General features: G+C 41.2%; 1 protein-coding gene across 1 annotated transcript in view; it reads left to right on the top strand.

Annotated features, from left to right (window-relative positions):
* Positions 1-23,461, top strand: part of LOC124544693 (integrator complex subunit 2-like) — an 83,825-nt gene extending 60,364 nt beyond the window's left edge. Inside the window, exons 11-17 of the mRNA XM_047123334.1 lie at positions 6,548-6,691; positions 8,331-8,483; positions 8,923-9,097; positions 9,805-10,033; positions 14,001-14,111; positions 22,613-22,826; positions 22,932-23,461. Of these exons, the coding sequence (XP_046979290.1) occupies positions 6,548-6,691; positions 8,331-8,483; positions 8,923-9,097; positions 9,805-10,033; positions 14,001-14,111; positions 22,613-22,826; positions 22,932-23,230 (1,325 nt within the window). The 3' untranslated portion in view covers positions 23,231-23,461. The remainder of the gene's footprint in view (positions 1-6,547; positions 6,692-8,330; positions 8,484-8,922; positions 9,098-9,804; positions 10,034-14,000; positions 14,112-22,612; positions 22,827-22,931) is intronic.
* Positions 23,462-23,868: the final 407 nt, after the last annotated feature.

Genomic DNA, 23,868 nt, shown 5'->3' with positions numbered 1-23,868 from the left:
AAATTCCATCTGCCGTACGGTGCTGCCATCTCTGGGACGTATTGAACGCGGCCTCATTTTAAAACAATGCGCATGTTTCCATCTCTTTCCAGTCCGGAGAAAAAAATCGGAGGCCTTAGAACTTGAATGCACCTCGTATATTTTTGGGAATTTCAGATGCTTATAAGTGTCATTTGTAATTGGTCTTTGTGAGCTACAGTTGTCTATTATACAATTTTTGGCAGCGGTGTCTTACATGCAAAATTTGCAGTAAGTGTTGTGATGTAACAGATGCTGAAATTAAAAAGAATCAGTGAGATCAATTTAAAGTTACTTGTTTGTGGTTCAGAAAAACATTACGCCAGCCAAAGTGAAATGCCACTGTAAAAACGGTTCTCGAGCATGGTCAGTTAGTTACTTTCTATAACAAGTGGAAATTATACTGATTACTGTCAAGCCATACCTCCTCTGGAAACTATGTAGAACAGGTAGTTTGAAAGCCCACTCATGATGGAAATATATCTAATGACGACAAATAGAGGTGGCCACTTTCTGGGTGTCTGCACTGAAACTGCCATGAGGCAGTTGCAGTGGCAACGGTTACCAAAGTGCAATTTTTAATCAAGTAGAGAATTTTAAGTATCCAGTACGGTAGATAAAGAGGCAGCAGTGTTTTATCTCAAGGAGGAACTTTAACCAATAGTTCTGGGCAAGAGTATGTAGAGAACCAGTGGTTGAAGTCTAGAAGAAAAGTTTGCCAAGCCCTGGATACAAGGGTACCCAGTAGATCATGGTAGACAGTGTGTAAAGAAACTCTGAAAGAAACAGTGAATACTGCACAATGGGTTTAATACAAAGTGTTGGGGGTGCGGATGAGGAGATACTAAATGAAATATGTTTGGCTGTCAAATGTTCTTGTGCAAAGGAAAATGCAGGAGTATTGTCCCAATCTAATTCTCTTATTACTGCAGTGATGAGTGTGAAGGATGTAATTAAATAAAGAAAAACAAGAAAAGAAATGATCATGTGGCGTTGTGGGCTGAGAGGCCCCATCCTGAGAAGTTCGACTGCTGGATTGCATGTTTTATTTCAGGTGACGCCACATTGCTTTAGTGGGTACTCTAAATCATTTAAGGTGAAAGCTGGACTGGTTCCTTTGAAAAGATCATGACTTGTGTTTTTTCCCATCATTGCCGCATCTGAAGTTGTGCTCTGTGTGTGATGTTCTCGACAGCATTGAGATGTTATACCCCCAGTTCACCTACAACATTTGGAGGAAACTATGTTTTATTCTGAGCCACGACATCCAATAATTTGCCTTTTATACAGTCATCTGGTATGGGAATAATTTATCAGTTTTTAAAAATCAAATAAAAATAGTCTCAATCCCATTTTAAAATTTTTATTCATTAGCAACCGATTTTGTCCCTTTCCTCAGACCTTCTTCAGGCTTTTCTGCACTGCAATCCAGTATTGGGAGGGATAAAAATATGGCTAAACAACATCTAAAATATTAGCTACAATAATTGTAAAGTACCAGTTATACCTGTTATTTCTGCTGGTCGCAGCAGACAGAGCGAGATCCTTAGAAGTAAGGATATCACTGCTGAATAAAAAACATCATTGACAACCAATCATGTGTGAGAAATGCTACATTGATTGGTTTAGTTGAATTTGTAAGAAAAATAGATACAGAAGTAAATACAAAAAGTTTATAATCCTGTCATAATTAGTTTAAGTAAAAGAAACGAATTGACGGACATGCTGTTATCAGTATTGTGTGCAGACTGCCGCCTATGGGCTTTTCTATGTACTTGCTGCAGCAGAAACAGCTATATTTGGCTGCTATGGCAATGGCTTGCCAGTATCGATAGTTGCACTGCAGCGAGGCCCACCACAGGTACTGCTGGCAGAGGTTGGAAAGATGAGGAGGCAGTGGATATCTGGTGGCTTGGAAGTTGATCTTCATGCTTCATTTGTGCTTGACGGTGGTAGTGAAGACTGACTGCCACAGTATGGCATCCAGTAGTTAGAATAAGCTGCTTAAGTGATCACGGGCATGGACTGTACATTACTGCCAAAGATCCTGGTTATAAACTTGGACAATACTGTCTTCAAAATCACTCTGTTTTACTTAGTATTGACAAAAAGTTCCTATAATAAAATAGTACACTGGTCTTATAAATAAATCATTGTAAAATGATGTGAAAGTAAAATTCTCCAAAAATATAACAATAAAATAAAATAAAAATTGTCACCACAGTAAGGGATGACAGAAAACATGTAAATCAAAGAAGCACTTTTAGTATCTGTAAAATATGTGTCAGTCACATCAGCAAAATAGTAAATAACTGTTATAGAAAACTGATGGTCAAAATCTGTAGTATATATCAAACTTATTAAAATGCGTAAATATTTTTAAAAGTAAAAGAATTGGACTGGCTGTCCATGGGTACAATTATACGCACATCATAATCTGCTTAGCTAGTATAGTTGGTACCATTGCCAATTATAACTAAACATAGCTCTCAATTTCTTTATTATAAAAGTGTAATGAAAAGACTCCTACCCCCATGAACCATGGACCTTGCCGTTGGTGGGGAGGCTTGCGTGCCTCAGCAATACAGATGGCCGTACCGTAGGTGCAACCACAACGGAGGGATATCTGTTGAGAGACCAGACAAACGTGTGGTTCCTGAAGAGGGACAGCAGCCTTTTCAGTAGTTGCAGGGGCAACAGTCTGGATGATTGACTGATCTGGCCTTGCTACACTAACCAAAACGGCCTTGCTGTGCTGGTACTGCGAACGGCTGAAAGCAAGGGGAAACTACAGCCATAATTTTTCCTGAGGGCATGCAGCTTTACTGTATGGTTAAATGATGATGGCGTCCTCTTGGGTAAAATATTCCGGACCATTACACCAACAACCTGACAACAGCTTTCACATCCTGCAACTACCCTCCCGACCTGGTACAGAAGCAAATAACCAGAGCCACTTCCTCGTCCCCTCAAACCCAGAACCTCCCACAGAAGAACCACAAAAGTGCCCTACTTGTGACAGGATACTTTCCGGGACTGGATCAGACTCTGAATGTGGATCTCCAGCAGGGATGCAACTTCCTCAAATCCTGCCCTGAAATGAGATCCATCCTTCATGAAATCCTCCCCACTCCACCAAGAGTGTCTTTCCGCCGTCCACCTAACCTTCGTAACCTCTTAGTTCATCCCTATGAAATCCCCAAACCACCTTCCTTAACCTCTGGCTCCTACGCTTGTAGCCGCCCCCGGTGTAAAACCTGTCCAATGCACCCTCTCACCACCACCTACTCCAGTCCTGTAACCCGGAAGGTGTACACGATCAAAGGCAGAGCCACGTGTGAAAGCACCCACGTGATTTACCAACTGACCTGCCTACACTGTGACGCATTCTATGTGGGAATGACCACCAACAAACTGTCCATTCGCATGAATGGACACAGGCAGACAGTGTTTGTTGGTAATGAGGATCACCCTGTGGCTAAACATGCCTTGGTGCACGGCCAGCACATCTTGGCACAGTGTTACACCGTCCGGGTTATCTGGATACTTCCCACTAACACCAACCTGTCAGAACTCTAGAGATGGGAACTTGCCTTTCAGTATATCCTCTCTTCTCGTTATCCGCCAGGCCTCAACCTCCGCTAATTTCAAGTTGCCGCCGCTCATACCTCACCTGTCTTTCAACAACATCTTTGCCTCTGTACTTCCGCCTCGACTGACATCTCTGCCCAAACTCTTTGCCTTTACAAATGTCTGCTTGTGTCTGTGTATGTGCGGATGGATATGTGTGTGTGTGCACGAGTGTATACCTGTCCTTTTTTCCCCCTAAGGTAAGTCTTTCCGCTCCCGGGATTGGAATGACTCCTTACCCTCTCCCTTAAAACCCACATCGTTTCGTCTTTCCTTCTCCTTCCCTCTTTCCTGATGAAGCAACCCTTGGTTGCGAAGGCTAGAATTTTGTGTGTATGTATGTGTTGGTTTGTGTTTCTATCGACCTGCCAGCGCTTTCGTATGGTAAGTCACATCACCTTTATATATATATAAAAAACAAAGATGATGTGACTTACCAAACGAAAGTGCTGGCAGGTCGATAGACACACAAACAAACACAAGCATACACACAAAATTCAAGCTTTCGCAACAAACGGTTGCTTCATCAGGAAAGAGGGAAGGAGAGGGAGAGACGAAACGATGTGGGTTTTAAGGGAAAGGGTAAGGAGTCATTCCAATCCCGGGAGTGGAAAGACTTACCTTAGGGGGAAAAAGGACAGGTATACACTTGCACACACACACACATCCATCCGCACATACACAGTCACAAGCAGACATTTGTAAATGCAAAGAGTTTGGGCAGAGATTTCAGTCGAGGCGGAAGTACAGAGGCAAAGATGTTGAAAGACAGGTGAAGTATGAGCAGCGGCAACTTGAAATTAGCGGAGGTTGAGGCCTGGTGTATTACGAGAAGAGAGGATATACTGAAGGGCAAGTTCCCATCTCTGGAGTTCTGACAGGTTGGTGTTAGTGGGAAGTATCCAGATAATCCGGACGGTGTAACACTGAGCCAAGATGTGCTGGCCATGCACCAAGGCCTGTTTAGCCACAGGGTGATCCTCATTACCAACAAACGCTGTCTGCCTGTGTCCATTCATGCGAATGGACAGTTTATTGCTGGTCATTCCCACATAGAATGTGTCACAGTGTAGGCAGGTCAGTTGGTAAATCACGTGGGTGCTGGAGTAGGTGGTGGTTGGAGGGTGCATGGGACAGGTTTTACACCGGGGGCAGTTACAAGGGTAGGAGCCAGAGGGTAGGGAAGGTGGTTTGGGGATTTCATAGGGATGAGCTAAGAGGTTACGAAGGTTATGTGGACGGCAGAAAGACACTCTTGGTGGAGTGGGTAGGATTTCATGAAGGATGGATCTCATTTCAGGGCAGGATTTAAGGAAGTCGTATCCCCACTAAACTGTATTTTAAAAGCTGTACTTTATTCAGCATTACTAGATTCGAGCATCACCCATTTTCAAGTGCTCTGTAACAGCTGTGGATGTGTTGTCGTTATCTTCTCGTACAAAAATTTTCTTGCCATGCATAATTGTGCACAGCATAGTCATCAGTGTGCGTGATCTTGTCATGCATAGCTACAAAACACATCTGCGTAAGGCAGTTTGTATGGATCAGTAACAGAAACAAGTGTGTGTAGGTGCTTTTAGCTATGCAAGAGGCGATTATGCACTGCACTATGGGCAAATTATACATGGCATCCAATTTTTGTATGACAAGAAGTGGGTGATGTTTCCACAGCTGTTATAGAAGCACTTGAAAATGGTCCATGCTCAAAACTAGAAATGCTGAATAAAGTGCATTTCTACAGTGCAGTCCAGTGGAATGATGTCTTTCCTCAAATTTATTATGGAGGCTGCAGTGCCCTCCCAGAAAGAAAGAAATTATTGATAGATATATAATTGTATATAATAGGGATTTTCTGTCCTAATATTTGCAATTTATAATAATTGCATAATGCACAGTTCCTGTTCACATATGCACGCATAACCATTGCTACATGGCTGGAGTAATGTCGACAAAGTGATAATGAAGTGGATGGTCAACTACTCATGAAATATTTGTGGTTAAGGTATACTTGATCTTATATTGAAATATCACATGAAGGCATTGAGTAGATGCATGCTGAGGTTTATTGAAAATGTTGTGGCGTGGTTGATCGCCAGTCCCCACAACACGACGCACATACTTGAAGGTCTACAATATTTTTGTAACAGTTCACACACTCATTCCAGGTGGAGAGAACATTTCAAAATGACATAGTTTAGCAATATTGTAACCAAATGGAAGGAATTTTGTTACACAGGTCATGTGAGCAGCCAACATGTCCAGCTGCCACCATGTCCCAACATTCACTACTTTATAACTATAACTACTGCCTTTGACTGTTATGTTAGTGCTACCGATCGGAGCATCGCATCGGTATTGGCAGTGGCAGCCATAAGAGAGTATGTTTGCATATGGATGAGCTCTTTGTGGTAAAGTGAGTTACACAGATGTATTCCTAATTTTTGATTAAAATTTGTTGTTATTCGCTGCTTCAACCTCAAAACTGATTTCCTCCAATTAGAGCACTAATACAGGGTCAGCTCATTTGTAGTGTGGTGTGTAATACACACATGTTCCATTACTGATGTTATGTGTTACAACCATTTGGTTATTGGATTTTTGTAAAATAATTATTGCATACTTCCATTAACATATAGTGAAGTGCAATGATACAAGTTGCCTGTTACAAAGTATTACTGTACTGTGTTTTAATGGAAACAGAGTGAGACTCACAGAAGATGACACGTAGGTGTTGCAGTGTACCTCAACAACCAAAAGAGGGAAAAACATTTTATGTTTTGCAGATGGTGAATTTACAAAAATCGAGTTTATTTCAGCTAAAATTATTATCACCCATTAATAATGACTAGATTAGTTATAAAACTGTGTTTATCACAATTGTTTGTCTTTTTTGTTTCAGGCCTATTTTCTCCCTTGTTGAGATTACTTGCAACACACTTTCCTCACTTGTCTCTTGTTGATGACTGGCTTGATGAAGAACCAAGGGTGCATGTTACTGAGAGCCATGACCAGGCACCAGTCACAGTAGCTGCCATAGAAGAAGGCAGGTATTTTCATTAGGCACTAACAAGGAGTGGAAGTTCCATATTACGAATTTATTCATAAACTTGAATTAATATTTTCTCTGAGAAGCCACAGTTGATGTTTTAAAGTATACATTAGCTACTTTCAAAATTCATGTTTTAGCAAACTGAGATAGCTCAGTTAAGTAGGTTCTATCTCCACATGTATAAATGATTGAAGAGTAGGGTTATGGTTTTACTTACACAATATTATTTACAGTTCTTGTATTGTACTTCAGCTAAGCATAGGCGGACAGCTGTAGAGCTGATACCAAACCAAACTAAAATTTCAATTTGTTTGTGTGTGTGTGTGTGTGTGTGTGTGTGTGTGTGTGAGAGAGAGAGAGAGAGAGTGAGTGAGTGAGTGAGAGAAGAGAGAGAGAGAGAGAGAGAGAGAGAGAGAGAGAGAGAGAGAGAGAGAGAGAGACTCACACTTCCACTATTCCGTGAGTTGTCTGTTACTCCTAAATCCTTTACAGTCTGTCAGATCTTTCCTTTCCATATATGTTAAGGAGAGGTGCCATGACAACACTGTCGGTCTGCTCACCCTAAGGGCAAATATATCTCTTCTGGAGACTGTATGTGATGAACAAATTTTACAGAGGGCAAGAATGTATAAAAATCTATAAAAAATTTTGCCAGTATTCAAAATGTCATATTTGACAAACCACAGTGCATTGAACACCTAGCTGCTTCATCTTAACAAATCTGCATTGGATGTATGTGTGTTTCCTCAGGCCACTTCATGAACTGTGATAAAATGCAGATACTGGCTGCACCCTTAACCCGGTGGAGTTCTATGGTCTAGGAATCTGTGGGGAGCACATAATTGAAAATCAGCACAAATCACTCAATAGAGGATGGCTGCTGGACCTGATGGGATGCCTGTTAGATTGTGTTCTGAATATCCAAACGAGCATGTCTTTCAAAAGCTGGAGATTTTAGATGAGAACCTCCTATCAAATAACCCCCCCCCCCCACCACCACCACCACCACCACCACCACCACCACCTTGTACCCCCCCCCCCCCCCCCCCACACACACACACACACACACACACTTAACCCCTGTTAGATACCATTGATCCCCTTTCTTTCCCAAGTAGTAGAATTTAATTACGTATTTATTTGCACTTCATCAACTTTCCCACTTCCTCCTGTCTTCTGTGCACTGAACCTTGTGCACTGAACCTGATTCTTTGTTACCTTTGACTTCATATTCTCGTCATTGCTGTCTGATTCATATTTGCCTGCCCTAGTCCTTAAGATAAGGTGTGAGTATAAGGTGTGAGTGGTCTTTCCACCTCCCCCCCTCCCCCTCCCCTCCAGTTCACCTCCTCCCATTTCTTTGCAACCTGAAGAAAGAGTTCTGAAAGTTGTGATGACTATTTTATTCCTTAAATGTTTCTATCAGCCATACTAGCAATTTCAATTCCTACAGGTAAGTATTGGACAGTGATTCATTCTCCTTGTAGTTTTAACAGTTTTATCAATTGAATTTTTCATTTGTTATCTTTTCATTATTACTTAAGATGGTAAACGCTTCAGCTTCATGTGTTATTACTATTAACCTTTTGCAGTGAGCAGTGCACTTAGTATCGTCTTTTTTCTTGTTCAACAGCATTCAGCCATATTTCCACATGTCCATCAAGAACTGCTCAATTGTTAAGACAGCTGTTAAATATGCCAGCAACTAGTGTATGGCCTTTTGCTGAAACCATCATAAGTTATTTCAAATCTTTGCTACATGAGAATGTACCTCGATATATACAAGGTAAGCATAAGAGAACCTTTTCTACTTTCATTTTTGACCTGTGTGGCAAGGGAAGACTTTATTAGGAAGAGGTTGAATGAATAATTGGTATATAGGTAACAAGAAAGATAATAATCATTATTGTCTTGAGTTAGAAACTGACAGAAGCATGAAATTTGAGGAAGGAGTCTGTGTCCTTAGGTTTTAAAAACATACGAATATGTATGTCTGTTTTGAGAGTCTTGTTTGTTAGCGTTTACTATACCAGCAGAAATGTTTAGGAGTATTTTTCTATTGCAACACAAGATTTTGGTTGACTTGGAGAAATACTGTAGTCAGTCAATTCAGTAATCTGTAACTTTTTAACAAGCCATATTTGATCTATAACTTAGATTTAATGTGCTTTGTACTTTAATAATTTAGTAATGTTGCTATACATTTATGATTTTTTCTTATACAGAACTGTATAGAAGAGTATGGTTACAACTAAACACAGTATTGCCACGCTGTCTTTGGGTTATGACAATCAATGCCATCCTTCATGAGGACCCTGGAGTTAAGAAGGTATCTCTCACTCAGGAGAAGATTGTCATTAATCCCATACAGGTTTTAAGATGTGACAGAAGAGTTTTCAGGTATGCTCATTGATCATTTCATCCGTAAATTATAATTATTGTATGTATCTTACGGTTGATTACATTGAATAAAGCTATGAAATGGCCTTATGTGGGGACAAGGGGATGCAGAGTGAAAGACAAGTGAAACCATCTTTTCGATACAGTTAATTTATGACATGACAGCTTACTCACAAAGCCCTGCCTTTGAATAGGAAATTTTGTAACTGGCTACCGTATGCTGTTGTTTGTGGGAATACAGAACTGATGTTATACCTGGGTTGTTCACACAGAAATGTCCTAAGTGCTGCTGCTAAGGGAGCAGTGTTGGCACTAACATGGGCTGGGATACTGATAATCTGGGCTATGAGGGTAGGATGTTGGTGAGATAGGTGAAGCCTGGCAAAGGTTGATTTCCAAGTTTTTCAAGGCCGTAGATGATATCGATAATGTTTCGAGTACTAGTCAATGACCAGGTTACAGTGAAGAGGGTTTCCAGTGTAATAGCATTTCTCAGTGTCATGTGGTAAAATGGCATGGGAAATCTGTCTCTGGCTCACTGAACAAGGTATTGACTTTCTATAAAGACTCTGACTAATGATTTCTTTTAGTGGGGCATGTTCTGTGATGTCTGAAATGATATTAATGTTAAGCTTTTACATACAGAAATTAAGCTATTGTTATAAACTGCTACCATATTTTGTGTTTTGGTTTTTATTTATGGGCAGATGTGCAAGCATGCTGGTGATTATACTACGAGTTCTTGAGGCATCACTGGCGGCTTCTCGAAATTACCTACAGCGGCACCTCCAGGACCAGGCACCTTCCATTAATACCTCATCCAGTGCCCTAGGTGACAATGAGCGGGAAGAGCTTCGAAAGGCGCTTATTGCAACTCAGGATAGCCTTGCTGTGCAGATGTTGCTGGAGCCATGTCTTCCAACAGATGATGACAGAGTATGTGTGTGATGTTTTTAAATTCTTATAAGATGTTAAAAGAAACAATGCTCTTTATATTTCATATCATGTAGAATACATTAAGGAAAAAATATTCCTTGAAATTTTGAACTGGGCATCTCTTTATCTAAAATTTGTGAGTAAATTCACAGAAACAAAGTGATGTGGTCACAATGTTTTGTTTTATTTTCTATCACGCACAATTTGTGAGTCTCATTTTCTTCTTTCATTCTTTGTTGATTAGATTTTTACTATCTAGAACATCCTTTGGCAGTCATATGGTACTCAGTGATCTCGGTCTCTGACCTGATGTGCAGTGTTTGTCCATGTACTGTGATTGCTTGATTTAGTTGACAGGGAATTTCTTGTGGCAGGTAGAGAACTGATTATCTGTTATTTTTACATCATGGTCATCAGTCCATAAGAATTTTTCTGTTGCATATTATGTATGATAGTGAAGTGATCTTAACTGTAAGTAGATAGTCATAAAATTTTCTGATGCTTTCATCTGTACAGTTTCCTTGTATGATGAAATCATCTGTTTGTAGCCATAATGCTGATGTAAAAAATAGCCTTTACATGAACTGTGTAGGACATAAAGTATGGATATATAAAAATTATTGAAAAAAACTTAGTAAAGTACTAAAAACAAAAATATGATAGTAGAAATGGAAAGAATTATACTGTTGAGTTGCCATTCATCAAAGAAATATATAAAAAAAGGAAATAAAAGAGAGAGGCAAAATAAGTAGGGTGGTGTGAAATGCAGGTTTTAAGGTAATATCTTGGTACTGTGTTATTTGTTGTCATAACAAACACTACACCAGTTTGCAGATGCATCAGTTACTAATTATCCAGATGTGCTACATTCTGGCCTATATGAAGATCATTTCTCAAAACAGTGTAACATATTCACAGAATTGTTCTGCCATCTCATGAAAAATGAAAGATAAAGCCATTTGAGGCATGTATTATAAAGGGCGGTTACTATGCTGATAAGTTATTTTACAACACAGTTTGTTTAATGTATCTCATCCCATTTTGCTCTTTTTGTCCATGATACCCAGAAATTAGTTGATACAGGCATCCAGGTAGATGCCATGTTTGTTGAGTTCCAGAAGGCATTCGGCACAGTTCTGCACCACTGTTTAATGAAAAGAATATGAGCGTATGAGATATCAGACCAACCGTGTGATTGGGCTGAAGAGTCTAGTGAACAGAACATAGCATGTCATTATGGACAGAGAGAAGTCTTCAGAAGTAAAAGTAATTTTGAGCATGTCCAAGGCAGTGTTGTAGAACTATTGCTATTCACAATTTACATAAATGACTTACCAGATAATGTCGGAAGTTACCGGAGGCTTTTCACACATGATGCTATTGTATACAAGAAGTTGTGACACTAGAAAATTGTAGCGAAATGTGGAAAGACCTCCAGAGGATCAACATTTGATGCAGGGAGTAGCAATTGACCCTCAACATAACCAAATATAATGAAGTTTAAAATTGACGATGGAATAATGATAATATTATGAAAAGGATAGATTGCTACTTGGAAGTCAGATCAGTAGACCACACTGTGGTCCAGAAAGCTTCTTTCACAGCCTATGCTGTGGGAGTTGGCTTAGCATCTCTGTGACTGTTTCACATTTAGTAAATGAACCTGTAATGAAACGCACTGCCCCTCTTTGGATTGCCTCTATTTCCTCTTTCAGTCATATCCCAAACTTATGAGCAGTTTTCAAGTATTGTTCGAATGAGTGTTTTGGAAGCTACTTCTTTTGTTGAGGGACTGCATGTTCCAAGGATTCTTCCAGTGAATCTCTGTCAGGCTCGGCATCCGCAGGATTGATTTTATGTATTTATTCCACTTCATATCTCTCTGTGCGCATGCTCTTAGATATTTTATGGATGCAACTGCTTGCAGTAATTGTTCTACAATATCTCTCTCTCTGTCTTCATTGTAATGACAATATTATGAAAAGGATAGATTGTTACTGGCCATATAGTGGAGATGTCGAGTTGCAGATAGGCACAATAAAAAGATAGCTAAACAAGTGAGCTTTCGGCCAAAAGACCTTCTGAAGCAGACAACACACACACACATACACACAAAACACACACACGCACACACGCACACACACACACACACACACACACACACACACACACAGAGACTACTGTCTCTGGCTGCTGAGAGCAGACTGTGAGTGACAATGTCTCTGGCTGCTGAGAGCAGACTGAACAATGGCGCATGATGGAAGAAGCAGTCTGGGTGGCAGGGGTAAGGAGGAGGCTAGGAATTGGGAAGGATAGCAGGATAGGCGTGGGGGACAGTAAAGTGCTGCTTGTGGGAGCATACAGGGAGGTGGTGGGGACAGAGAAGGGCAGCTAATTGCAGACAGGAAGCTAGACAGGCTGCCCCCTACCCTTTTTTCCCCCTCTTCCTTTCCTATTCCACTCCCTCCCCCCCCCCCCCCCCTCCCTCCTGCCAAAATCCACCCACCCCTGTCCAACCTGCTGCATCTAGTTGCCCTGTCCTGTCCCCACAACTCCCTGTATTTTCCCACAAGCAGCACTTTACTCCTCCCCCCCCCCCCCCTGTCCCTCCCCCCTCCCTCCCTACAGACCAACCCTGCTATCCCTCACCCTCCCTACCCCCAGGCTCCTCCTTACCACCACCACCTAGGGTACTTCTCCCATCACCTGCAGTTGCTCACAGTTTGGCATCGATATCCAGAGACAGTAATCATTTGTGTGTGTGAATTGTGCTTACGTGAATGTGTATGTGTGGTGTCTACTTCAGAAGGATGCCTTTTAGCCGAAAGCTCACTTGTTAAGCTGTTTTTTTTTGTTGTGCCTATCTGCAACTCAACATCTCCACTATATGGCCAGTAGCAGTCCTTTGCATAATATTGTCATTATAATGAAAGGAGGGACAGGGGTGGGGGGTGGGGGGGGGGGGGTAAGAGAGAGAGAGAGAGAGAGAGAGAGAGAGAGAGAGAGAGAGAGATAGATTGCTGAACAATCAGTGGAAGCAGTTACTTACGTGAAATATCTAGGAGGATGCGCACAGAGTAATTTGAAGTGGAGTAACCACATAAAATCAATACCAGGGAAGGCTGATGCCAGAGAGATTCATTGGAAGAAACCTCAGGAAATGTAGTCCCTCAACAAAAGAGGTAGCTTACAAAACACTCATTTGACCAGTACTTGAAAATTGCTCATCAGTTTGAGATTTGTGTCCGATAGGATTCACAGAGGAAATAGAGAATATCTGACGATGGATAGCGCGTTCCGTTACAGGCTCGTTTAAAAAGTGTGAAACACAGAGATACTCAGCGAACTCCCATGGCAGACACTACAAGAAAGGTATTCTGCATCATAGTATGATGTACTTCTAAGAGCCAACCAATATATTGCTCCCTCCCACATAAATCTCGCAGTAAGACCATGAAGATAAAAGTAGAGAGATTTGAGCCCACACAGAGGCTTACCAGCAGTCATACTTTCCACAAACCATTTGCAACTGGAAGAGGAAAAGGAGGAAGTGATACTGAGATTCAAAATACATGCCATCATACACTGTAAGATGTCTTGCGGAGTATAGATATAGACTCACCTTACAACATTTGTATCTTTAGTTCAGGACCACACTGTGTAAGTATAGCACCTCTGCATGCATGTTGTTTTGAGCACAAAAAGGTGAATAACATGTTTAAAATAAGAGAGAAAACTTATGCACATTAATAAAATGATAGATAACACAATATTTGCTTTTGACATGCAGTGATCAATGATTAAAAAATGACAACAGTGAATGTCAGTTTGTAAATATATTTAACATCTAACCCTCCAATAAATAGTTCTGTTGTAATTAAAATGTAGTGTTTTGATTTTCAATTTCAAGTCTGCAAATAGTAGTTTTTGTACACAGTTATCAGTAATTTTGTATTCTGTTCTGCAGGAGAAACCTGGACATTTATGGGCACTGCGGGAAGTAAGGAGCCTCATCTGCTCATTTCTGCATCAGATGTTCATTGCAGATCCATCTCTCGCAAAACTTGTGCATTACCAGGTACTTATAAAAGTTTATAATCTAGCAATTAAGGTAATATTAATTCAGTTTTTATGACAAAGAATCCGAAAAAATCTTCATAGTGGCCTACATCATTAAAGAATTATGTTAAGAATTGGCAGCCATCAGAGTTGCATAATACCCCAAAGAAAATTGTTTCATAAGCTTCAAAGTACATTCTACATTCCCTTCATATTCCATAATATATTATGAGATAAGCAAATTAAGAAATCATAAACTGTAAGGTTGGTTTGTTGTGAGCACAACAATGGCAGCGGTTGTGATCATCAAAACTACCAACCAATATCCTGGACATCCATTTGTTACAGAATCTTAGAACATATTCTGGGCTCAAATGTAATGACCCCTAGGGGGCTCACAGCTCTTTTGTGAGTACGAGCATGGGACCCCAATTCACTACAGTACTTCTGTTCCTGTGCTGCAATTTTGCTCTCTGCCTATATCTTTTCTCCAATGTCCTCTCTAGGATAGATTTCCTGCTGTCAACCTAGTTTGCCGTTGGTAACCAAATCTGGCTTCTCCCACTTTGTTCCCTTGTGTTACACCACACCTTTCAGTTAATCTATGTTCAGTCCAGACATCTGGGCTTACCTCCAGATTTTTCAAAAAAATTTATAGATAGTGTGTGTCTTGCAGGGAAGGTCGCCCTATAGGTACCATGGTAGTCAGTTCATTTGGGGTTCATCAGGTACTTTTACGGTGATAGCCTCCTGACCACGCAGGGATTGCACTGTTGATGCCTGTCCATTTGGGGGAACTGGGACTCCAGGCACTGGCCATTGTGCAAAGTGGCATAAACCGAATGGAAGAACACTTGTTCAGGGTAGACAACATCAGGGGGGATATTTGGCATGATGAAATGATCAAAGTTATCAGCCAGTGGCTGCAAGGCCCTGACTGTCTCTTCAGACTGAGTCCAATTTAGTGCCATTCGGTATGACCCTAGGAAGGTAAACAGAACCAGTCAGCTAGTAGAAAGTTATTCTCCTCAGTTTCTTCTTTGCACCCAATTGGATGGAGTGTCAAGTTTTTTGTGGAGTCAAATCCTACCCAATTCCAGTTGATACTCTCTTTTAAGTAATTTGTTGATGTACCTGGTGCCATCACAAACCAAAAGAACATCAACACTGTCAGGGATTGACTTTTCACAAAGATCTAATGCTCCAGCAGGTGAACTACGCAAACACTTGGGAGAGGCGAGTGATACTCTTTGTATGTCATGTATGTCAAGGCCTGCTAGACGCCAAGGCAGACAGTGACACTTTCATCCTTGATTTTGGATTTTCTTTCAGAAAAGGTCCATTTCATATGTTACCACTCACTGTGAAGCCATATTTTCCATCCCCAATGTGGTGTTTATTTATCTTCCCAGTGTACATGCAACCCGATTTGTGGACACTATGGCTGGTCACTTCACAAAAATTCTCCATGTGTAGTACCACTGTGGAAATGACCACCTTCCCCAATCCCCAAAATGTGCTAACCTACTTAAGAAACACAAAACCTAGGCAGTCTCTCATAGTTTGAAGCTCAGGGAAAATATGTCTTTTGTACCCAGTGTCAGTGGATCGACCTTTTCTGTCACTGTGGCCACGTCCTCATCAGTACCTGCTGTCATTACTCCCTCACCATTGACATCTGCTAGTAGTGAAAAGAAAAAAATCCTCCCATGTGGGCGATAGGCTCTCCCCTCTGATAGTTCCTGCTGCACCATCTTTGGGAATGGGCCCCTGCACCTGGCCAAAGAAGCAGCTTCTTCCTGCTTCTACCAGTGACAGGGCTCCCTCTTGGTAGCCCTCTCACCGGAAAGTCATAGATCAGAGGCCCAACACCAGCCAGTGGCTGAAGGAGACTTGGTTCTAGGGCTACCCAGTCTTCATCTATTCTTACACCCACAGTAGATAAGGAGAAGAAACCTGGCGTGACCCTGAAGGCACCAGATCCTCCCATGTTGTCAGACTGAATCATTGTTCATGATGATTGTTCTATCCCCACAGGTGACAGACAGTGATGTAGGACAGTGTTCTGCACTGGCCTCTTCCCGCCAATGTAGAGCGCTCTCAACATGATGATCCACTGAGACTGCAATGGATATGTCACCTTCCAGAGCCACAACTAGTTTGCTAGTATTGTGCAATCTGTGTTGCTCTGCAGGAAACACACCTCACCAATGACCATTCTCCGTTTCTTTGAGCTTACTTTGCTCTCTGTTGGAAACCTACTGGCCTTGAGAGAACACTAGGAGAGGTCAGGACATTGGTTTGCGCAGTTGTCGTCAGTGAGTGGATACCCCTCCATACCCTGTTGGAAGTAATAGGAGTGCAAGTGTTAATAACCCCAGCGATCTCCATTTATAACATTTACTTATCTGCCTCCCCCCCCCCCTCCTCCTCCTCCTCCTCCTCCTCCAGGCACAAGCCACTTACAGATCTTAAGATGACCACCTTAATCAAAGAACTACCCCCCCCCCCCCCTCCTCCCGCTCCAACCCTTCCATTTTCTCCTACTTGGGGATTTCAGTGCACATCACTTCATCTTCATTTGGTAGGTGTCTTCTGATTGGCGAGCTTCATTCCACTCTCAGCCTGTTTCTCCTCAGTGATGGTCCTCCTATCCACTTGCTGTTCAAGGCAACTTTCCATCATAGTCAGAATAACAGGCACTGGAGTAATATCATATTTCTGTTCACATCAGTTCTTACAAGGGTTGTACCCCTTGTCATGATGATGAAGGCTGAAACATCCTACCCCCTAGCTGAAGCAAAGTGACAGTTTATGCTGCTGATTTTTCTAACAGGAAGCAGAACTTAAAGCCATGACATTTTTCCGAATGCAGAATTGCCAAACTTGAGAAGAGATAAACAGTATTATAAAAATAAGCATTCTATTATAACTGATGCTTACCCGTAGAGGCCAATTGGTCAATTGTAAGTATACAGAGTCTCACTGCAGTAACACTGAATTAAAAGTTCTCAGGTTTCCAGCAGTGTCAAGCAATTAAAATTGCATGAGCTTTCATCTAAGTACTCCTTGGCCATTGTTAAGTCATACCACTTGACAATGGCTCAGGCAATTTTAGTTACTTGACACCGTTGGAAACCCAAGAACTTTTTATTCGATTGGTCAACTGATTCAGAAAAGTCTGTAGTGGAGACACTTAGCAGGAGAAGCCATCACTGCTGCCCCTCTACCTGCAGCAAAGGAATTCCCTTTTCTTTCAGATGTCCCCTGTACAAAACAGTTTGATTTATTATTTAACAATAACAGAAATAGGTAAAGGCAACCACTTATCTATGGAGGATTGATGCATGGCATACAGAGAAACATGTAACACAGAGCAGTTAACACTGGCTTTCGAGCTCTTGCTCCATTTCTAGTAGCAATACACACACACACACACACACACACACACACACACACACACACACAGAGTAATATAAACACTTGGTAGCAGTGAGAATAATTACTTAATATTATTCATTGCAGATAGTTGTCTGTGTGGATGGAGGTGGAGACGGTAGGGAAGGACACACGAGGGAAGGAGAGAGTGGCAAGGTAGTGTGAGGCATGTCTTTCACCAGCTGACTTAGCAGCTGCACAACAAGACAAAAAAAGTTCAGAAGGTAGAGCATATAAGGGATAGAGAGAGGGTTAGGGAGGAGGGAGTGGAGGAAAGAAGAGGAAGGTGGTGGTGATGGAGGAGTCAGGGAGGGCAGAGAGTAAGGGAGAGTGGAGCAAAAAATGGGTGACAGGTCTGCTTAGTTGAGAGAAACTAGTGCTGGAAGGGAGTATACAAATGGCTCATGTTGTGAAGCAGCTGTTGGAGTTTTTAGTGTTATGGTGTGCAGGATGTTCAGCAAGTGGATGGTCAAGTTTGCTAGTGGCCATTCATGCCCACATAGAATGTTGTACAATAATTGCAGCATGATGGAGCTGTAACATGGCTGCTTTCACAGATGGCCGTGCCTTTTATTGGGTAGGTGACGCCTGTGACTAGACTGCGGTAGGAGGTGGTGGGCAAGTGTATGAAACAAGGCATCCACCTGGGCCAGCCACAAGGGAATGATGACCCATGGGGTGCTGGATTGGGAGCAGAATTAGAGTAGGGGTGATGGACATGGGGATTCTGTTGGTTGGTTGGGTGGGCAGCACGTGACCTTACAAGAGCCTTTCTTGAAAAGACAACATCCTATCCAACTCATCCAGAAACAGATCCTCATCTAGAAACAGATCTCCTGTGCCAGCCGTGTTTACCAGCCACCAATCAGCACTCCTATAATCAACCATGATCACCCTGGCCTCAAAAGCTTAACCACATCCTTCACAAGGGCTTAATTTACATCTCGCTGTACCCTGAGATGAGGGATGTTGTTGTCATGGTCTTCAGTCCAAAGACTGGTTTGATGCAGCTCTCCACGCTGCTTTACACTGTGCAAGCCTCTTAATGTCCGAATAACTACTGCAACCTACATCTTCCTGAATCTGGTTAATGCGTTCATCTCTTGATCTCTCTCTTCGATTTTGACCCCACACACTTCCCTCCAGTACTAAACTGGTGACCCTTTGATGTCTCGGAACATGTCCTATCAACTGATCCCTTCTTTTGCTCAAATTTCTTGTCTCCCCAATTCTGTTCAGTATTTCCTCATTAGTTCTGTGATTGACCCATTTAATCTTCAGAATTCTTCTGTATCACCACATTTCGAAAGCTTCTATTCTCTTTTTATCTAAACTGTTCATCATTCATGTTTCACTTCCATATATTGCTACACTCCAGACACGTATATCTATATTTAATGTGAACAAATTTCTCCTCTTCAGAAATGCTTTTCTTGTCATTGTGTCTGCACTTTATAACCTCTCTGCTTCGGCCATCATTAACTATTTTGCTGCTCAAATAGCAAAACTCGTCTATGACTTTTGTCTCATTTTCTCAACTGATTCTCTTTTAGCATCACATGATTTAATTTGACTACATTCAATTATCATTGTTTTGCTTTTGTTGATGTTCATCTTATATCCTCCTTTCAAGACACTGTCCATTCTGTTCAACTGTTCTTCCAAGTCCTTTGCTGCCTCTGAAAGAATTACAATGCCATCGGCAAACCTCATAAGTTTCTCACTCCCTTTTCAATCACTGCCTCCCTTTCATGCCCCTCTACTCTTATAACTGCCCTCTGGTTTCTGTACAAGTTGTAAATAGCCTTTCACTTACTTATATTATCCCTGCTACCATCAGAATTTCAAAGAGAGTATTGCAGTCAATATTGTCAATAGCTTTCTCCAAATCTACAAATGCTATAGATGTAGGTTTGCGTTTCCTTAACCTGTCTTCTAAGGTAAGTTGTAGGGTCACCATTGTGTAACGTGTTCCTACATTTCTCTGGAATCCAAACTGATCTTCTCCAAGGTTGAATTCTATCAGTTTTTCCATTCTTCTGTAAAGAATTTGTGTTAGTATTTTGCAACCATGACTTATCAAATTGATAGTTCAATAATTTTCGCACTGTCAACAAGTGCTTTCTTTTGAATTGGAATTACTATGTTCTTTGTGAAGTGTGGGGGTTTTTCGCCTGTCTCATACATCTTGCTCACCAGGTGGTAGAGGGCTGACTCTCCCAAGGCTATCAGCAGTTCTGACAGGATATCATCTACTCCTGGGGCCTTGTTTCAGTTCAGGCCTTTCAGTGCTTTGTCAACTTCTTCTTACAGTATCATATCTCCCATCTCATCTTCATCTAAGCCCACTTGCACCTTCCTATAATATTGCTTTCAAGTTGTAAAGACCCTCTGTATTCTCCTTCCACCCAGTTTCCTCTATTTTAACCTAGAGTTTGTAAACAATAAATTATGGCCAGAGTCCACATCTGCTCCTGGAAAGTCTTATAATTTCAAATCTGGTTCCTAAATCTCTAACTATTATATAATCAATCTTAAACATTCCGATGCCTCCAGATCTTCCATGTAAGCAGCCTTCTTTTATGATTCTTAAACCAAATGTTAACAATGATTAAATTATGCTCAGTGCAAAATTCTACTGGGCGGCTTCCTCTTTCAATCCTTTCCCCAGTCCATATTCATCTACTTTTTTTCCTTCTCTTCCTTTTACTGCTATCGAATTCCAGTCCCCAATCACAATTAAATTTTTGTCTCCTTTAACTATCTGTATATTTTCTGTCACCTCATCATACAATTCTTCAATCTCTTCAACACGTGTGGAGCTAGTTGGCATGTAAACATGTATTACTGCAATGCTAGGTGTGGGCTTGGTATCTACCTTGCCTATGATAATACGTTCACTGTGCTGTTCCTGGAAGATTATCTGCATTCCTATTTTCTTATTTATTATTAAACCCACTGATGCATTACCCCTAATTGACTTTATTATACCCTGTATTAAATTGACCATAAGTCCTGTTCCTGCTGCCACTGAACGTCACTAATTCCCACTATATCTAACTTCAACCTACCTTTTTTAATTTTCTAGCCTACCTGCTCATTTAAGGTATCTAACATTCCATGCTCCAATCAGTAGAATGCCAGTTTTGTTTCTCCTGATGACGACATCCTCCTGAGTAGTCACCACCCAGAGATCTGAATGCAGGACTATTTTACCTCCAGAATATTTTACCCAACAGGACACCATCATCATTTAACCATACAACAGAGCTGTATGCCATTGGGAAAAATTATGGCTGTAGTTTCCCCTTGCTTGTAATTATTTGCAGTACCAATCCAGCAAGGCCGTTTTGGTTAATGTTACAAGGCCAGATCAGTCAATGATCCGGACTGTTGCCCTGCAGCTACTGAAAAGGCTGCTGTCCATCTTCAGGAACCACACGTTTGTCTGGCCTCTCAACAGATACTCCTCTATTGTGGTTGTACCTGCGGTACGGCTATCTGTATTGCTGAGGCATGCAAGCCCCATATCACCTAAAGTAGTGTTCTGCCACTCACCCACCCAACCTACAGAATATCATGGTCCACCCCTACTCCAATTCTGCCCCCAATACTGCACCATATGGGTCATTCCCTTGGTGTTGACCCATGTGCAAGACTTGTCCCCTACATTCACCTACAACCCCCTACCTCAGTCCAGTCACAGACATCTCCTACCTGATAGAAGGCAGGGCCATATGTGAAAATATGTGTTATAGATCAGTTATGTTGCAATTACTGTATAACATTCATTCTGTGTGGTCATGACAAGTAACAAACTGTCCACTCGCAAGAATGGCTACCACCAAATAGGGGCAAATGGCAAACTTTACATCCTGTTGCCAAACACTCTGCACACCACAATGTTAAAGACTTAAAAAAAGCTGCTTCACTACATGGACCATTTGGATACTTCCTTACAGCACAAGTTTCTAAAGACTTTGCAGGTGGGAATTCTCTCTCCAGGATATCCTGCACTCTCACAATAGTCCTGGTCTAAACATCTGCTTAACTTGTTTCCCACTGCTTCACCTTACCTTTTCCCTTCTCCCTGCTGTCCACACCATCCTTCCCCATCCAGACTGTGTTGTGCCTTCTCCCACCACTCTTCCTCCACCCCCTCATGTGGACTCTCTCTCTCTCTCTCTCTCTCTCTCTCTCTCTCTCTCTCTCTCTCTCTCTCTCTCTCCCTACTCCCTTTTTTCCCGTGCCTCTCCCCCTATTTTTTGACCCTCTCTCTTTCTCTCTCCACTCCCTGTCTCCTTGACCACTGCCTCCCTCTCCTTCCTCCCCTTGTGTCTCTCTATCCCTTGTATGCTCTACCCTCTGAACCTCTTTTGTCCTGTTGTGCAGCCACTAAGTCATCTGGCAAAATATCTGCCTCACATTCCCTACCCTGCTACCCCCTCCTTGCCCTGTGTGTCCTTCCTTCCCTGCCCCCTGCCCACCTCCATCTACCCAGGCAACTATCTTTGATGATCAACATTAAATAATCAATCTAACTGCTAATGAATGTGTGTGTGTACTCCCACTAAAAAAGAGCTTGTAAGTTATTGTTAACTGTTTTCTGTTACATGTTTCTGGTGCCATACATGAATAGTCTGTAGGTAAGTGGTTACCTTTCCCATATTTTATTTATGATTCAGTATTTGGGATCAAAATGTTAACAACTGAATTTGCTTTGCTAACTTCAGTTTTTTTCCCCTCCATAGTTATATAAAAACAAATCAGCTCGTAAAAAGTGCTTAACTAATTACTCTCTTGGATTAGCCAGCTTTAATCTAAGTCATGTTCCACTGTAGCATTTTCATGTAACTGTATAACATGTTCTCAATATTGTTTTCTTTTTAAATTCTCCCTTACCTCTCCCTGCAAATACAACTATGTGCAGAAGGGTTAATGTAGCATAATCTCTGGTTCGCATTTGTAGTTTTACTCCTCAACTGTTTTGTTGTAAAAATCTTTTTCCTTTACCCCCTGCACTTTCTGAATTGAGATAGCAAAATTTATATTTAGTGTTTAATGTCTCCCGTCCTTTTGCAGGGCTACAACCGGGACTTGCTGCCGGTTACAGTACCCGGCATACCATCTATGCATATCTGCCTAGACTTTATTCCTGAGTTTTTAAGTCAACCATCTCTGGAGAAGCAAGTGTTTGCTGTTGATTTGGTATCCCATCTAGTTATTCAGTATGCATTACCAAAGTCCTTAAGTGTTGCACGTCTTGCTATCAATACATTATCAACTTTGCTTGGAGGTAAGATTTATTATGTTACTCATATGTTCACAGTTATCTATCTAATTGATGAGTAGTAGGTTTTCATGACAATATTCTAATCATAATGGTTTCTTTTTCCAATAGTTCTGCCAAGTGTCTTACGAACTCAGCTCTTCCTGCCAGTCTTACCAGCATTGGTTCGAATTTGTGAAGCATTTCCTCCTCTTGTGGATGACACTGTCTCCCTTCTGATGCAGTTGGGGCGTATATGTGCTTCTGAAGCATCTCTCTCCTACCCACGGGACGTCTGTGTTGGACAGTGGTCAATGTTATGTGAAGAAGATAAAGCAAGAACGCAAGCAAACGATAAGCTCTGTGTTGAAGTTAAACATACTTTTGACAGCATACTGAAGAGAGCAGTTCTCAAAACAAAAAATTATTAATGTTATGGATGTGTAAGAAAGTGATAACATTGTACCTGATCAGCTGGTATATCTAGTGTTTGTCTTCCTTCCTCCACTTTTTGATAAGAGAGAGTGTTTTAATTCACCAAATACAGGAGTGGAAACTGAGAAATGATGTTAGTTTTCATTGCTGACGATTTCTTTATGTATTTTAAAGAAGCACAGAATATGTATTTAACAACTTTTGTAAATAAAATTATGGACGCTATGCTGATAAATTTAATTTCTGTAAGTTGTTTTAATAAGTTAGCTCCATGGAAGAACATTTTCCAAAAGCTTGTGAAGATTCCAATCTTATTTGTGTTTTAGTTGACTTCTCAACTATATGGTAAGTGGTGATAACCTTTACTCCTTTTATTGTTTACTTTACTGCGTACTACGTACTTTTTGGATTGTTACTTTTATGTTTACTTATATGAATAATAATAAATCTCTCTCTCTCTCTCTCTCTCTCTCTCTCTCTCTCTCTCTCTCTGTGTGTGTGTGTGTGTGTGTGTGTGTGTAGCAGGTCTACACTACAGTAAGTTGATTCCTTGATGAAACTTTGCAGGTGTAATTAATGAAGATGGTAAGACAATACTAGGTTTGATTTAAGCTCGTGACCTAGTTATCACAAA

Source organism: Schistocerca americana, chromosome 8, assembly GCF_021461395.2.
Source record: "Schistocerca americana isolate TAMUIC-IGC-003095 chromosome 8, iqSchAmer2.1, whole genome shotgun sequence".
Classification (NCBI taxonomy): domain Eukaryota; kingdom Metazoa; phylum Arthropoda; class Insecta; order Orthoptera; family Acrididae; genus Schistocerca; species Schistocerca americana.
This window is presented reverse-complemented; position numbering and strand designations above follow the sequence as displayed.